Below are 16,910 nucleotides of genomic sequence, written 5' to 3' on the forward strand. Positions count from 1 at the left end.
TGTACAACGGCAAAGAGAATGACTGGGGTAGGCGGAGCCTAGGAGGGATCATGTGACCAGCTTTGCTGGGCTCTTTGCCATTTCCTGTTGGGGAAGAGAATATCCCACAAGTAAGGATGACGCCGTGGACCGGACACACCTATGTTGGAGAAATATACTCTAAATTTCTTGTCAATAGAATTGTTCATTTACAACCAAAAATTATTCAGGGACCTTTGGCCGTCAGGGACCTGATAACACCCGTAAGCTTCTTCAGGTCTTTACAGAAGCAGCTAAACAGGAGGTCCCAATGGCAGCCCTGTCACTTGGCGCTGAAAAAGCTTTTGACAGGGTGCGATATGGATATCTATGGAAGGTCTTTGGATTCCCTCCACCCTTTATTAAATCTATTCAGGCGCTCTATTCATGTCTGTTAGCTAGGGTCAAGGGAGTAGGATTTCAGTCTAGATAATTTGGCATCACTAATGGGACTAGACAAGGCTGCCCCCTATCACCATTGATCTTTGCTCTGGCCATGGAACCACTGGCACAGGCAGTCAGACTAGCCCCCTTTGTCGAAGGTTGTACATTTAGAGGCCATACAGGAAAAAAACTGAATTTATGCTTACCTGATAAATTACTTTCTCCAACGGTGTGTCCGGTCCACGGCGTCATCCATAACTTGTGGGAATATTCTCTTCCCCAACAGGAAATGGCAAAGAGCACAGCAAAAGCTGTCCATATAGTCCCTCCTAGGCTCCGCCCACCCCAGTCATTCGACCGACGGACAAGAGAAAAAAAAACAGGAGAAACTATAGGGTGCCGTGGTGACTGTAGTTAAAGAAAGAAATTCATCAAACCTGATTAAAAAACCAGGGCGGGCCGTGGACCGGACACACCGTTGGAGAAAGTAATTTATCGGGTAAGCATAAATTCTGTTTTCTCCAACATTGGTGTGTCCGGTCCACGGCGTCATCCATAACTTGTGGGAACCAATACCAAAGCTTTAGGACACGGAGGGAACATGTCAGGTTACCTAAACGGAAGGCACCACGGCTTGCAAAACCTTTCTCCCAAAAATAGCCTCCGAAGAAGCAAAAGTATCAAATTTGTAGAATTTGGCAAAAGTGTGCAGGGAAGACCAAGTCGCTGCCTTACATATCTGATCAACAGAAGCCTCGTTCTTGAAGGCCCATGTGGAAGCCACAGCCCTAGTAGAGTGAGCTGTGATGCGCTCAGGAGGCTGCCGTCCGGCAGTCTCGTAAGCCAATCGGATGATGCTTTTCAGCCAAAAGGAAAGAGAGGTAGCAGTAGCTTTTTGACCTCTCCTCTTGCCAGAATAAACGACAAACAGAGAAGACGTTTGTCTGAAATCCTTTGTTGCTTCTAAATAGAACTTTAAAGCACGAACTACATCTAAATTGTGTAACAAACGTTCCTTCTTTGAAACTGGATTCGGACACAAAGAAGGCACAACTATTTCCTGGTTAATATTCTTGTTGGAAACAACCTTTGGAAGGAAACCAGGTTTAGTACGCAAAACAACCTTATCTGAATGGAACACCAGATAGGGCGGATTACACTGCAAAGCAGATAACTCAAACTCTTCTAGCAGAAGAAATGATCAGAATGTCGTCCAAGTAAGGTGCCACTGCAATGCCCCTTGGTCTTAGAACCGCTAGAAGGGACCCGAGTACCTTTGTGAAAATCCTTGGAGCAGTGGCTAGCCCGAATGGGAGAGCCACAAACTGGTAATGTTTGTCCAGAAAGGCGAACCTTAGGAACTGATGATGATCTTTGTGGATAGGAATATGTAGACACGCATCCTTTAGATCCACGGTAGTCATAAATTGACCCTCCTGGATTGTAGGTAAAATCGTTCGAATAGTTTCCATTTTGAACGATGGCACTCTGAGAAATTTGTTTAGGATCTTTAGATCCAGGATTGGTCTGAAAGTTCCCTCTTTTTTGGGAACTACAAACAGATTTGAGTAAAACCCCATTCCCCATAAAAGTGTCTACCAGTTTTATAGCCCATATTAAGCCCTTTATTCTGTTTGAGACTAAGAAAATGGCTTACCGGTCCCCATGAGGGGAAATGACAGCCTTCCAGCATTACACAGTCTTGTTAGAAATATGTCTAGTCATACCTTAAGCAGAAAAGTCTGCCAACTGTTTCCCCCAACTGAAGTTATTTCATCTCAACAGTCCTATGTGGAAACAGCAAACGATTTTAGTTACTGCTGCTAAAATCATATTCCTCTCACAAACAGAACTCTTCATCTTTTTCTGTTTCAGAGTAAATAGTACATACCAGCACTATTTTAAAATAACAATCTCTTGATAGTAGAATAAAAAACGACAACACCACATACTCTTCACCATCTCCGTGGAGATGCTGCCTGTGCAACGGCAAAGAGAATGACTGGGGTGGGCGGAGCCTAGGAGGGACTATATGGACAGCTTTTGCTGTGCTCTTTGCCATTTCCTGTTGGGGAAGAGAATATTCCCACAAGTTATGGATGACGCCGTGGACCGGACACACCAATGTTGGAGAAATTGCACTTTCGCAGATAATGTAACAATGCTAGTAAAAAAGCCTATTTCTTCCATTAAAGGGACAGTTCACCCAAAAACTTTCTCCCCTTTAAATTATTCCCAATGTTCCTTTTTACCTGCTAGAGAGTATTAAATTGGTTGCAAGTAGCTCCATTACTCATATTTCAGCATTTGAAATAGCCGATTTAGCTTGTGGTTTCCCAACCTATACTGAAAGTTTTGATACTGGCGTATATGCTATTGACAAGCCTAAGTAAACACAGCCAGCAGAAGAGATTACACTCTCAGTGGGGGGACATGATAGTTAAGTAATAAAATGATAACTTTCCATTGTTCTCTTTATGTATTGAGCTTTGGTGTTCCAGACACATATATAAGATAAGGAAGCAAGTGTGTGTACATAAAAGTGATAACATAATGAGATCTGATATTACCTGAAGCTCAACCCATTGTAATAGGCTGTGGTTTCAAAGCACAAAACTTCTTCTTCATATACACAAACCTGAAAATGCAATTTCTCAAATATTTTATACTCTGCAGTTGGTTGCAGTCATTTAAAATGCATTAATGGAAAAACTATTTTACAGTGTACTGTCCCTTTAAAGCAGCGTACAATATTCCAAAGGAATTTGGGGAACTAAGCTAATATAAAGTTAATTTTCTTAAAACTGAAGCTTGGGCGATTAATATCTGTGAAGTTACACTGATCAATCTCAAGACAGGCACATAAATTCAAATGGAAAACGGACATGATTAGACATTTAGGGGTGCTTCTAGGACCAGATTTACCTAAAGTGATACAGGAAAACTTTGATTCACTACTACTAGAAATTAGAAAATTACTAAATAGATGGGACTACAAGGAAATTTCTTGGATGGGTCATTTTGCGACCCTTAAGATGGCAATTCTGCCAAAACTACTATATTTCTTCAGATGTGTTCCCTATTCTATACCCAAAGCATACCTGTCACAAATTCATTTGCTCTTTCTAAGATATGTCTGGAGAGATAAGAGGCCGAGAATTGCCAATAAAATCCTACAGAGTCCATACAATTTGGGAGGAATAGCTTTCCCAAATATATTCCTATACCATGATGCCACGAGATTAGCAAACATTGCAGCTTGGGGTATTAATGTAGAGACACCAGGCTGGTATGAACTGGACAGCCCTACTTCCTCAGGGTTTCACTCTAAAGGACCTGATAGATTCCTAAGCATAGATTAGCTGACATACATATTTCTGATGATATTATTCTAGACAGTTGTTGAGTATGGCATTTACTTAGACATCATAAAGAGATTGCACCGCACCCATCTCCAATTCACGGCTTGAGAGGATTTTTTTAGGGGCTACCAAACATACATGACCAAGGCTGGTTTAACTGGAATTACAGTTGTGGGTGACCTATACCAGCAAAGCAGACTACTAACCTCCCGACAAATAGTAGACCAGGTAGATGGGGCTCCTAGATGTTTGTTCTTTGAGAGCTATAGCGTTGTTAGTATGTGCACAGCTTGGGGTTTTTCCTAAAACACATCCAATTAGTAGTAACTGGGAAAAGAGATGGACATCAAACCACACAAGTATACTTTAAGACTATTGTGACAATATCATGGCAGATAAAAGCATGGGAAAGAGAATTTAGCACAAAGATTTCAGTAAAAGAACTAGAGAAAGCCATACATTGTATATCCTACCTAGAGATATACTTTAAAGTATTACTGGAGTGGTACATGACCCCCACTAAATTAGCTAAAATATAACCTGAGCATTCTACCCAATGTTGGAGACAATGTGGGAACAAGGGTTCAGATATTCATATCTGGTGGTCGTGTCCAAAAATGACCCCTATGTGGGGACAAATTTTTCAACTATGCACAGACCTGGGGATCTCGGTTGCCCCCTCTTTTACCTTAGTGCTCTTACATGTGGGAGCAGAAACCATCCCAAACCCCCAAAAACTATTGCTGTTGAATATACTAACTGCAGGCAAGATATGTATCGTTCAAAGTTGGAAACAACTCAAAGCCCCAACCATAACCACGATTTCTCAAATGATAGACAAACAATTAACAAATAGACACCCACAGTTATGTAACCCCCAATCACAACCAACATGCTCCCTTAATCCCTACTACCCCCACTTTTTTTGTTTTCTTCCTCTTTGATCTTCCCTCTCTCTTTCTTCCTTTCACTTTTCCTCTTTCCCCCTTCTTAGGGGAATATCTATTCAATAAATGATTAGACCAAAGTAATTTTAAAGTTGATTGTGAATATGTTAATAGGGATATGATACTAAATCTTTGAATTCTACAAGGAGTTATGTCGGATCAGTTCATGGACAATTACTCGAGTCATCTTATTCTTCCATGGACTAACTAAGAGATGACAGTTGAGAACATATATAAAAAGGACTTTCCAAGTCATAATTTAGTTGTTACCCTCATTTGATAACCAGATTTCAAGGTCAACATATCCGACAGTTTGGACTATGTTTAAATGACTGCTCAGACAAATCAGAAATAACACACAAAAAGAAATGTTTCAAAAATATGTTTAGTCTATGTATGTTTCATTTTTTCTGAATTTAAAAAAAAATAAAAAAATTGGAAAATAAATAAATAAAAAACAAGCCGATTTTTAGAGGAATTAGATAGTCTAGTGGTATTTTTCACCACCCAGAGAAAGCGAGACCAGGGTTTAATTCCCACTAGGGACTTTTAATAGATTTTTTTTTTTAATATATGTTCCTATAAATTGTCAGAAACGATTATGGAGTGTCTTATAGCCCAGATATGTTTTTGATATAGAAAGGAATATTTAAGAAAATAATACAAAGTTAAAAAAAAAAAAAAAAAATTACAAATATTTTTTAGAATCTTTTAAAAGAAAAAAAAAGTTAAACTGCCTTTCAGAGGCATTGGATAGCCTAGTGGTTATTCTTTCTACCTGGAGATAAAGATACCAGGGTTCAATTACAGAGCGCTTTTACAGCCCAGATAGATTTCTGGAGGAAGAAGGATCCCTTATGGGGGATGCAAAATGTAAAAATCAAATATTGATTTGTATAGAACTTAGGTTTGACAAATACCTAACTGTTTGGTTCAGTGGTCTTTTCTTTTAACATTAGATCAGGAGACATGAGTTCAATCCCTAGACCCGGATTAACATTTTAAAAACACCACAGCACGGTTCTTTTATATCTGTTTATGTTTGTACGATTAGACGCTATATTTTGTGATTACAAATTGTATTACATTTACCCTTTTGTTTAATTGTTGGTCTTTTACCTGTGACACTCAACTGAATACGTTATTTTTCATAAATACACAAGTCAAAGTGCGGGTGTGCCGAACTTGCAATCAAGAACCTCCAATCAGGAACCACCCAGGGGTAGTTTGAGCAAGTTTGAAGAAGTTAATCATCTTTGAAAAAGCAGACTGTAATTTTGGTGAAACATATGTCGGATAAGAGGACTTGAGGTTGGAGGTTTAATGTGAAAAGAAGCCTAAAAAAAAAAGGACAGAGGGGAAGACTGGAGTTTTCAGCAAGGCAGTGCAAATCTCGCAGTTTGATGTCACCAGACTCCTAAAGGGGAAATGTGGATTTATCTGCCAATTACCTGGAACCAGGAAACTGTTTTAGCTCCCACCTTATTTTGCTTATGAGGTCCAGTACCCAACTCAGTTGTGTCAGGAGAGGCTCTACAGATCCTGTGGGTGTCTGCAGTCTCTCAAGGATATACCACATTAGTTTCTACTGAGCTCTCTCCAAAATTTGAGTATATCCACTCAGCTATTACTGGATTGATGGCTGTTATACCTCTAGCAGTCAAATGCAGACGTATGTATGAGACAGGAGGATCAGTTATCCCTTAGAAGCACCCTTCTCAATTCCCTGCAAAAGAATGGGGTGCATTTGAATCCGAAGATTCTTCTTCTGAAGATGAATTTTCAGAAATCTCTCAATGAAGCAGTGGCAGATAATGTAATCCTTTAATATGAGGCTTGAGCATTTTCATGCCCTTTTGCAGGAAGTTTTAATTGTCTTAGACGTGGATGATTCTCCCACGTCGGACAAACAACCTGTTAAAATAATTGATCAATTCTTTCTTTAAGGCAGCCTCCAAAGTGCCCTATACCTTTCCTGTGGCTGACTGATTTCTAAACTAGCTTCTAAAGCTAGTTTTCCTCCCTCCTGCAAAATTGGAGATATGGGAAACTATTCCTGGAGCAATTTCTACACTTTTAAGGCGGATTACAATGTATTTACATGATAGTACCGCTTTCAGGGATCCCATGGACAGAAAGCTTAAAGGATTTCACACACGACCCTTTCAATTAGCAGGTATTATGTTCAAACCAGCTGTCCATGTAACTTGTGTAGCAGCAGCTACTGCACTCAGGTGTGGCAACCTTTCAGAGCTCCTTTCTACTGAAGCATTTCTGGAGGAGATCGTGAGATGTTGGTGACTGCAAGAGATAGACTTCATGGCTTTTTGATTGAATCACAAACTTCCCCGCTATTGTGTCAGGTATCGAATTCCTCAGGCAGATCTTATAGATGCAATAGTGGTTCCCTCGTTTTCAATCTCATACATTTATTTCCTCTGTGTTGCTATCCTGGGTGATGGCCAGGATCAAACAAAAACCTAGCGAGGCATCAGCAATTTAAACTGTTTTGGCATGGCTATATATAGATCTGATTTAAATAACCTCATGCCAGTCGTGGCTTCTTCCTCCAGAAAGAACCTTTTTATCTTGAAATCTTCCTTTCCTGATTTTTTTATCAGGACAAAGCTGTACTTAAAGCAAACTATTCTTTCCTTCCAAAGGTATCTAGATTCTATTAATCAAGATATTGTAGTTCCTTCTTTATGCCTGGCTCCAAAAAAAGCTAAGGATTTTTGCGTTTTAAACCACGAAGTAGTGAGGGCATTCAACACTTTACAATACCACCTTCTTCTCTGTTTGTCCATTTCCCTGTACCTCAAAAAGGACATATTAAAGCAATTACTTTAGCTAATTGGCTTAAAGGGACACTGAACCCAATTTTTTCTTTCACGATTCAGATAGAGCGTGCAATTTTAAGCAACTTTCTCATTTACTCTTATTACCAAATTTTCATCGTTCTCTTGCTATCTTTATTTCAAAAAGGCATCTAAACTTTTTGTGGGGGTCCAGTACCCTGGACAGCACTTTTTTGGTGGATAAATTTATACACCAATTAACAAGGACAACCCAGGTTGTTCACCAAAACTGGGCCGGCATCTGAACTTAAATTCTTGCATTTCAAATAAAGATACCAAGAGAATGAAGAAAATTTGATAATAGGAGTAAATTAGAAAGTTGCTTAAAATTTCATGCTCTGAATCACGAAAAAAAAAATTTGGGTTCAGTGTCCCTTTAAGGCTTTAATTTGTAAGGCATATTTAGCCATGACGAAGATTCAACCTGAGCACATTAATTCATATTCCAATAGGGCAGTTGCCACTTCTTGGGATTTGCATCAGTTTCCACAGACCACATATGCAAGGCAGCTACTTGGTCTTCTCTGCACACTTTCACGTGTATGCCCCTTCAGAGGCGGCTTTTGGCAGGTAAGGTCTGCAGGCCACAGTACATGATCAGTAACAAACATGCCTTAACTGTATTGTTCCCCCTTAAAAAATAAAAACAACAACAAGTATTTATATAGCGCCTTTCTCCCAGTGGGACTCAAATCACTTTTCAGCGCTCGTTCTCGGAATTAACTAAATCGGAAGTTGAATAGTCATCATGGTGGTTTTGTGGACTGTCACAGATACCAGGCTGCCAAGGCTACCCCCACCCCCCTACTACCTGGCTAACTCCTTTTTACTGCAGATATGGCCCTTTCATGGCTTACACGATCTCTTTTGTGGTTTGTACATCCTCACGGAAGAGTTGATCTCTGACCAACTAACCCCTTTCTGGCTGGCCGGGCTCCTGGAACTGCCGGTCGGCCGCACCACCCCAGACACCCGCTAACCTATACTCCAGGTCGCTCTAGCTGTCCTTTGCCCCAGAGATCCACTCTTTTGGGGATTGGTACCCTCTAGGGAGGGCAAGAGGTGGGGTGATTGCCGGAAGGGAGCTTCCTTGGGAACTTGGGGTTTTGGACCACCCTACAACTCCTACTTCACCTGGCTTCTCCGGTGTACGTTTGATCAACTGCCGCTCCGGCCCCCAGCAACGGATCATGTTGCTTGTTAGACTGGTATCTGGGTACCGGGGGCTTTCCAACAAAGTGCCGCCGCTCCCCCCAGGAATCATTTTCTCTGTACCACTGGGACTCTATGGGACTATGGTCACAATAGGGCGCCAGCCTGTCTGTAGGGGCAGGAATGGCGGGAGATCTGGGGGTCAGATAAGACCCTTAACAAGATGAGCTGGGTGTATATAAGTGTGTGTGTTTCACAATAAAGTATGTTCTTGTTCCACCCGAATACTGGTTCTGTCTGATTATTTGGGTGGGCTCTGGCTATAATCACTTCTCTCCGCTCTATAGTTGCAAGTTCCAGGGACAGGAAGGAACCTCTTGGCGGAGCTACCCAGTCGGGGTAGCCGGTGTCCGTCACATAGACTTTACCATTTGGTTATAAGATCCCACGTGATGACAATGTGGACACTCACTATCAAAGAAAACAATGTATGCTTACCTGATAAATTAATTTACTTCATTAAGGTTGAGAGACCACAAGCCCAACTCTTCTTTTCTACACTGTGGCATAAATTGGTATGCACTTCATTTGCCCCTGCTTTCTCTTTACTACTTCTGGTTTCCTTCCATCTACTTGAAAATATGTAGGACTGAGAAATCCAAGGAAACTGTGAAAGGTTAAAGCTCTAGCGTGTAGTGGTGTTTTTACCTCCTCCTATTCAACTGGAGTGTAATCCCACATTTGAGTACTGAGTGGTCTCTCACCAGCATGAAGAAAAACAATTTTTTCAGGTGAGCATAAATTTACACACACACACTTGAATAAATAAAATAAAAACTCACCCTCTCCCAAGTGAGCTCTTCTGCTGCTCTATCCCATTCCAAAGCATTCCAATTCATATCATCTATAAGAATAGGAGAGAGACAATTATGCTCTACATAAAAACCTAGAGTTTTAAAATGTTTGAAAGCAGTGCAAGCAACCGTATTATATTTAAATAATAAAGCAGGATTTTTCATCAAACTAAAAAGTTGCAACAAAATGGCTGCTGGGTCTTACGTTAGCCAAGAACTTGGTCTTAAAAGGGATAGTCTAGTCAACATTAAACTTTAATTAATCAGAGCATGCAATTTTAAGCAACTTTCTTATGTATGCCTATTATCAATTTTTCTTTGTTCTCTAGGTATCTATATTTAAAAAATCTGGAATGTAAGCTTGGATGGCTACACCAATGATCAATCAGCAAGCACTACCCAGGTGCTAAACAAAAAATAGGCCAGCTCCTAAGCTTACATTCTAGCTTTTTTAAATAAATGTACCAAAAAAAACATTAGAAAGTTGCTTAGAATTGCATGCTCTATCTGAATAATGAAAGTTTAATTTTGACTAGACTATCCCTTTAAGTTGCACATTGATAATGAAATGATATAAATGTGCAGTCAGAAAGCAGACCGCTACACAAATAGTCCATTTGTTTTTAATGTCCCAATCAGTCTAGGTAAATAGTTTTGTGCCTGTAAAAGTAAGACAAGTTACTGATATGTTACAAACTTATGAGGAAGGGGGGGGGGTGTTGCTGCCCAGAAAATAACAGTGAATTTGTTTAAAATTTCCAAGCCCTTTGATTGCTAGTTCTTGTCCCTTCATTAAGATATATTACATGAAATTACACATTACTGTATTAGAATCCAGACCTTTGCTCATTTTTTGGAAAAGCAGCTTAGAGTTGGAAGATGCCTGTAAGAGCTTTGATAGCTAATGATCTAGAAAGCAAAATGGACTGAATCTGTTCTGCAGTATTAAAATGGTTCACTATAAATAGGACTTAAAATGTAACCATTTGTTGCCACACAGTCACCCAAACAAAAATAAAGAACACAAATAGTACAAGTAGCAAGACAGTCAGTTACCTTGAGCTCCATTGTTTGCATCAGCTGCATCTTCAATCGCTGCATCATCATCTTCATTGTCTTCTTCCTCTTCATCTGCATGCTCCTCCTGAATTTCAGGATTTTCTCCTACAACTGCATTACCTACTTGGACGTTAGCTGGTTGGTCAACAGCCACATTATCTACGGCTACATTTCCTGCCGCCGGCGCCTGTAAAAATGAACATACGTTAAGAGAAAGACTGTACAGTTACACCTCCATGTACTGGTTCACTTTTTACACAATGAACTGTGTTTTTGTGGTAGGTGCAAATTCACATCAAACTAAAACAAATTTCCGATATGTTTAACGCCTACAACAAAGACTTTATTCAGAATAATTCAGTAAGAGTGGTTCTCTAGTCCACAATTTTATTAGGAACAAAACATCATGCTCTAAAATATATTGTTTGGATTTTAAAGCCACAGGCTACTCCATGGTTACAAAAATACATTAATAAAACTGCAGATAAGAAATTGCAGGCATCCAAAGGGTTAACCTTACCCGTGGCACTGTAATATTTACTAAAATTGCTGCAGTGATATTTTTCGTTTAACATTCAGCAGAAAAAAACACTAAGTGGAAATGTCATATAGAATTTAACATTCCCCCAACATGTCAATTACATCTATAATTCATCAGAATTAAAAGGGAAGTGAAAGCCAAAATTAAAAAAACTTTAATTATTCCAAAAGAGAAAAGCATACTTAGGTAGGTTCAGAAGCAGCAATGCGCTGCTGGGAGCTAGTGTTGGTCTCTACAAACATATTCCTCTTGTAACTGGCTCACCAGATGGTTTCAGTTAGGTCCTAGTAGTGCATTGCTCTTCTAGAGTTAACCATCTGTGGTTTTGCAGGGGTTAAACAGATAGTTTGAGCACTTAAATTATTGTGCCATTGCTTGCATTTTAAGACATAAGGAGTGTTTACTTTTTGTGTATTTTTCTACCATTAAATCAGATATATCAGGATGGTCCATTCATTCATTTCAGATTGGCTAAGAAATGTATTTATAACGTAAATGACTATATCAGACAATTTTTAGCTTGTAAAAGAACAAATATCCCCATTTCATATTTGGAATGAGTGCCTTGTTTCCACATACAAATCAGTGCCTCCCCTTATTGTGACTTCTATGTGTGACGTGAAGTTATATGAAACTTTTGGGGAGCCAGACACACCTTTTTTGAAGCCAAGTAATGGACTGATATAATGATAAGTATAAAATAACCTAAACATTAAAAGAGACACTGAAGGCAAATTTTCTTATTTGTGATTCAGATAGAGCGTGCAATTTTAAGCAACTTTCTAATTTACTCCTATTATCAAATTTTCTTCATTCTCTTGGTATCTTTATTTGAAATACAGTACTAGAATGTAAGTTTAGATGCCGGCCCATTTTTGGTGAACAACCTGGGTTGTTCTTGCTGATTGGTGGATAAATTCATCCACCAATAAAAAAAGTGCTGTCCACAGTCAGGAAAAAAAAAAGCTTAGATGCCTTCTATTTCAAATAAAGATAGCAAGAGCATGAAGAAAAATTGATAATAGGAGTAAATTAGAAAGTTGCTTAAAATTGCATGCTCTATTTGAATCACAAATGAGAAAATTTGGCTTCAGTGTCCCTTTAAGGAACAGTAAAATTCTAAGAGCCTTGCCCTGTGTGTAAAATGTAGGAAAATGAATCCTTAGTGTGGATTCATGTTAAGCTAATTAGAGATAACATAATTTATGCTTACCTGATAAATTCCTTTCTTCTGTAGTGTGATCAGTCCACGGGTCATCATTACTTCTGGGATATTACTCCTCCCCAACAGGAAGTGCAAGAGGATTCACCCAGCAGAGCTGCATATAACTCCTCCCCTCTACGTCACTCCCAGTCATTCGACCAAGGACCAACGAGAAAGGAGAAACCAAGGGTGTAGTGGTGACTGGAGTATAATTTAAAAAATATTTACCTGCCTTAAAAAACAGGGCGGGCCGTGGACTGATCACACTACAGAAGAAAGGAATTTATCAGGTAAGCATAAATTATGTTTTCTTCTGTTAAGTGTGATCAGTCCACGGGTCATCATTACTTCTGGGATACCAATACCAAAGCAAAAGTACACGGATGACGGGAGGGATATGCAGGCTCTTTATACAGAAGGAACCACTGCCTGAAGAACCTTTCTCCCAAAAATAGCCTCCGAGGAAGCAAAAGTGTCAAATTTGTAAAATTTGGAAAAAGTATGAAGCGAAGACCAAGTTGCAGCCTTGCAAATCTGTTCAACAGAGGCCTCATTCTTGAAGGCCCAAGTGGAAGCCACAGCTCTAGTAGAATGAGCTGTAATTCTTTCAGGAGGCTGCTGTCCAGCAGTCTCATAGGCTAAACGAATTATGCTACGAAGCCAAAAAGAAAGAGAGGTAGCAGAAGCCTTTTGACCTCTCCTCTGACCAGAGTAAACGACAAACAGGGAAGACGTTTGTCGAAATTCCTTAGTTGCCTGTAAGTAGAACTTTAGGGCACGAACTACATCCAGATTGTGCAGAAGACGTTCCTTCTTCGAAGAAGGATTTGGACACAAAGAAGGAACAACAATCTCTTGATTGATATTCCTGTTAGTGACTACCTTAGGTAAGAACCCAGGTTTAGTGCGCAGAACTACCTTATCCGAATGAAAAATCAAATAAGGAGAATCACAATGTAAGGCTGATAACTCAGAGACTCTTCGAGCCGAGGAAATAGCCATTAAAAATAGAACTTTCCAAGATAACAACTTTATATCAATGGAATGGAGGGGTTCAAACGGAACACCCTGTAAAACGTTAAGAACAAGATTTAAACTCCATGGCGGAGCAACAGTTTTAAACACAGGCTTAATCCTGGCCAAAGCCTGACAAAAAGCCTGAACGTCTGGCACTTCTGACAGACGTTTGTGAAACAGAATGGACAGAGCTGAGATCTGCCCCTTTAATGAACTAGCAGATAAACCCTTTTCTAAACCTTCTTGTAGAAAAGACAATATCCTAGGAATCCTAACCTTACTCCAAGAGTAACCTTTGGATTCACACCAATATAGGTATTTACGCCATATCTTATGGTAAATCTTTCTGGTAACGGGCTTCCTAGCCTGTATTAAGGTGTCAATAACTGACTCAGAAAACCCACGTCTTGATAAAATCAAACGTTCAATTTCCAAGCAGTCAGCTTCAGAGAAGCTAGATTTTGATGTTTGAAAGGACCCTGTATCAGGAGATCCTGTTTCAGAGGTAGAGACCAAGGTGGACAGGATGACATGTCCACCAGGTCTGCATACCAAGTCCTGCGTGGCCATGCAGGTGCTATTAGAATCACTGATGCTCTCTCCTGTTTGATTCTGGCAATCAATCGAGGAAGCATCGGGAAGGGTGGAAACACATAAGCCATCGTGAAGTCCCAAGGTGCTGTCAGGGCATCTATTAGGACTGCTCCTGGATCCCTGGATCTGGACCCGTAACGAGGAAGCTTGGCGTTCTGTCGAGACGCCATGAGATCTATCTCTGGTTTGCCCCAACGTCGAAGTATTTGGGCAAAGACCTCCGGATGAAGTTCCCACTCCCCCGGATGAAAAGTCTGACGACTTAAGAAATCTGCCTCCCAGTTCTCCACTCCCGGGATGTGGATCGCTGACAGGTGGCAAGAGTGAAACTCTGCCCAGCGAATTATCTTTGATACTTCCATCATTGCTAGGGAGCTCCTTGTCCCTCCCTGATGGTTGATGTAAGCTACAGTCGTGATGTTGTCCGACTGAAACCTGATGAACCCCCGAGTTGTCAACTGGGGCCAAGCCAGGAGGGCATTGAGAACTGCTCTCAATTCCAGAATGTTTATTGGCAGGAGACTCTCCTCCTGACTCCATTGTCCCTGAGCCTTCAGAGAATTCCAGACGGCACCCCAACCTAGAAGGCTGGCGTCTGTTGTTACAATTGTCCAGTCTGGTCTGCTGAATGGCATCCCCCTGGACAGATGTGGCCGAGAAAGCCACCATAGAAGAGAATTTCTGGTCTCTTGATCCAGATTCAGAGAAGGGGACAAGTCTGAGTAATCCCCATTCCACTGACTTAGCATGCATAGTTGCAGTGGTCTGAGGTGTAAGCGAGCAAATGGCACTATGTCCATTGCCGCTACCATTAAGCCGATTACCTCCATGCATTGAGCCACTGACGGGTGTTGAATGGAATGAAGGGTGCGGCAAGCACTTTGAAGTCTTGTTAGCCTGTCCTCTGTCAGGTAAATCTTCATTTCTACAGAATCTATAAGAGTCCCCAGGAAGGGAACTCTTGTGAGTGGAACGAGTGAACTTTTCTTTTCGTTCACCTTCCATCCATGTGACCTTAGAAAAGCCAGTACTAACTCTGTATGAGACTTGGCAGTTTGAAAGCTTGAAGCTTGTATCAGAATGTCGTCTAGGTACGGAGCTACCGAAATTCCCCGCGGTCTTAGTACCGCCAGAAGAGCACCTAGAACCTTTGTGAAGATTCTTGGAGCTGTAGCCAATCCGAATGGAAGAGCTACAAACTGGTAATGCCTGTCTAGAAAGGCAAACCTTAGATACCGGTAATGATCTTTGTGAATCGGTATGTGAAGGTAAGCATCCTTTAAATCCACTGTGGTCATGTACTGACCTTCTTGGATCATGGGTAAAATTGTCCGAATAGTCTCCATTTTGAATGATGGAACTCTTAGGAATTTGTTTAGGATCTTTAAATCCAGGATTGGTCTGAAAGTTCCCTCTTTTTTGGGAACCACAAACAGATTTGAGTAAAACCCCTGTCCCTGTTCCGACCGTGGAACTGGATGGATTACTCCCATTAACAATAGTTCTTGTATGCAGCGTAGAAACGCTTCTTTCTTTGTTTGGTTTGTTGACAACCTTGACAGATGAAATCTCTCTCTTGGAGGAGAGTCTTTGAAGTCCAGAAGGTATCCCTGAGATATTATCTCTAGCGCCCAGGGATCCTGGACATCTCTTGCCCAAGCCTGGGCGAAGAGGGAAAGTCTGCCCCCCACTAGATCCGATCCCGGATCGGGGGCCCTCAATTCATGCTGTTTTAGGGGCAGCAGCAGGTTTCCTGGCCTGCTTGCCCTTGTTCCAGGACTGGTTAGGTCTCCAGCCTTGTCTGTAGCGAGTACCAGATCCTTCTTGTTTTGGAGCAGTGGAAGTTGATGCTGCTCCTGTTTTGAAATTCCGAAAGGAACGAAAATTAGACTTTCTAGCCTTAGATTTGGCTTTGTCTTGAGGCAGGGCGTGGCCCTTACCTCCTGTAATGTCAGCGATAATTTCTTTCAAACCGGGCCCAAATAAGGTCTGTCCCTTGAAAGGTATATTAAGTAATTTGGACTTAGAAGTTACATCAGCTGACCAGGATTTTAGCCACAGTGCTCTACGCGCCTGAATGGCGAATCCGGAATTCTTAGCCGTAAGTTTAGTTAAATGTACTACGGCTTCCGAAATGAATGAATTAGCTAGCTTAAGTATTCTAAGCCTGTCCGAAATGTCGTCCAGCGTAGCTGAACTAAGCTTCTCTTCTAGAGACTCAATCCAGAATGCAGCTGCAGCCGTGACCGGCGCAATGCATGCAAGGGGTTGCAATATAAAACCTTGTTGAACAAACATTTTCTTAAGGTAACCCTCTAACTTTTTATCCATTGGATCTGAAAAGGCACAGCTATCCTCTACCGGGATAGTGGTACGCTTAGCTAAAGTAGAAACTGCTCCCTCCACCTTAGGGACCGTTTGCCAAAAGTCCCGTGTGGAGGTTGTCTATTGGAAACGTCTTTCTAAATATCGGAGGGGGTGAGAACGGCACACCGGGTCTATCCCACTCCTTAGTAATAATTTCAGTTAGTCTCTTAGGTATAGGAAAAACGTCAGTACTTGTTGGTACAGCAAAATATTTATCCAACCTACACATTTTCTCTGGTATTGCAACTGTGTTACAATCATTCAGGGCCGCTAACACCTCCCCTAGTAATACACAGAGGTTTTCCAGCTTAAATTTAAAATTTGAAATATCTGAATCCAATCTGTTTGGATCAGAACCGTCAGCCGCAGAATGAAGCTCTCCGTCCTCATGTTCTGCAAGTTGTGACGCAGTATCTGACATGGCCCTAGCATTATCAGCGCACTCTGTTCTCACCCCAGAGTGATCACGCTTGCCTCTTAGTTCTGGTAATTTAGCCAAAACCTCAGTCATAACAGTAGCCATATCTTGTAATGTTATTTGTAATGGCCGCCC

The 16,910-nt window shown here is 40.9% G+C and overlaps 1 protein-coding gene across 1 annotated transcript in view; it reads right to left on the reverse strand.

The window, feature by feature from the left end:
- The window catches only part of LOC128661552 (E3 ubiquitin-protein ligase MARCHF6), a 415,446-nt gene extending 403,818 nt beyond the window's left edge, over positions 1-11,628 (reverse strand). Inside the window, exons 1-3 of the mRNA XM_053715795.1 lie at positions 11,599-11,628; positions 10,632-10,821; positions 9,564-9,625 (exon numbers count right to left, since the gene is read on the reverse strand). Coding sequence (XP_053571770.1) covers positions 9,564-9,625; positions 10,632-10,821; positions 11,599-11,628 — 282 coding nt within the window. The remainder of the gene's footprint in view (positions 1-9,563; positions 9,626-10,631; positions 10,822-11,598) is intronic.
- Positions 11,629-16,910: the final 5,282 nt, after the last annotated feature.

This window comes from Bombina bombina, chromosome 5 (assembly GCF_027579735.1).
Source record: "Bombina bombina isolate aBomBom1 chromosome 5, aBomBom1.pri, whole genome shotgun sequence".
NCBI classification, from domain to species: domain Eukaryota; kingdom Metazoa; phylum Chordata; class Amphibia; order Anura; family Bombinatoridae; genus Bombina; species Bombina bombina.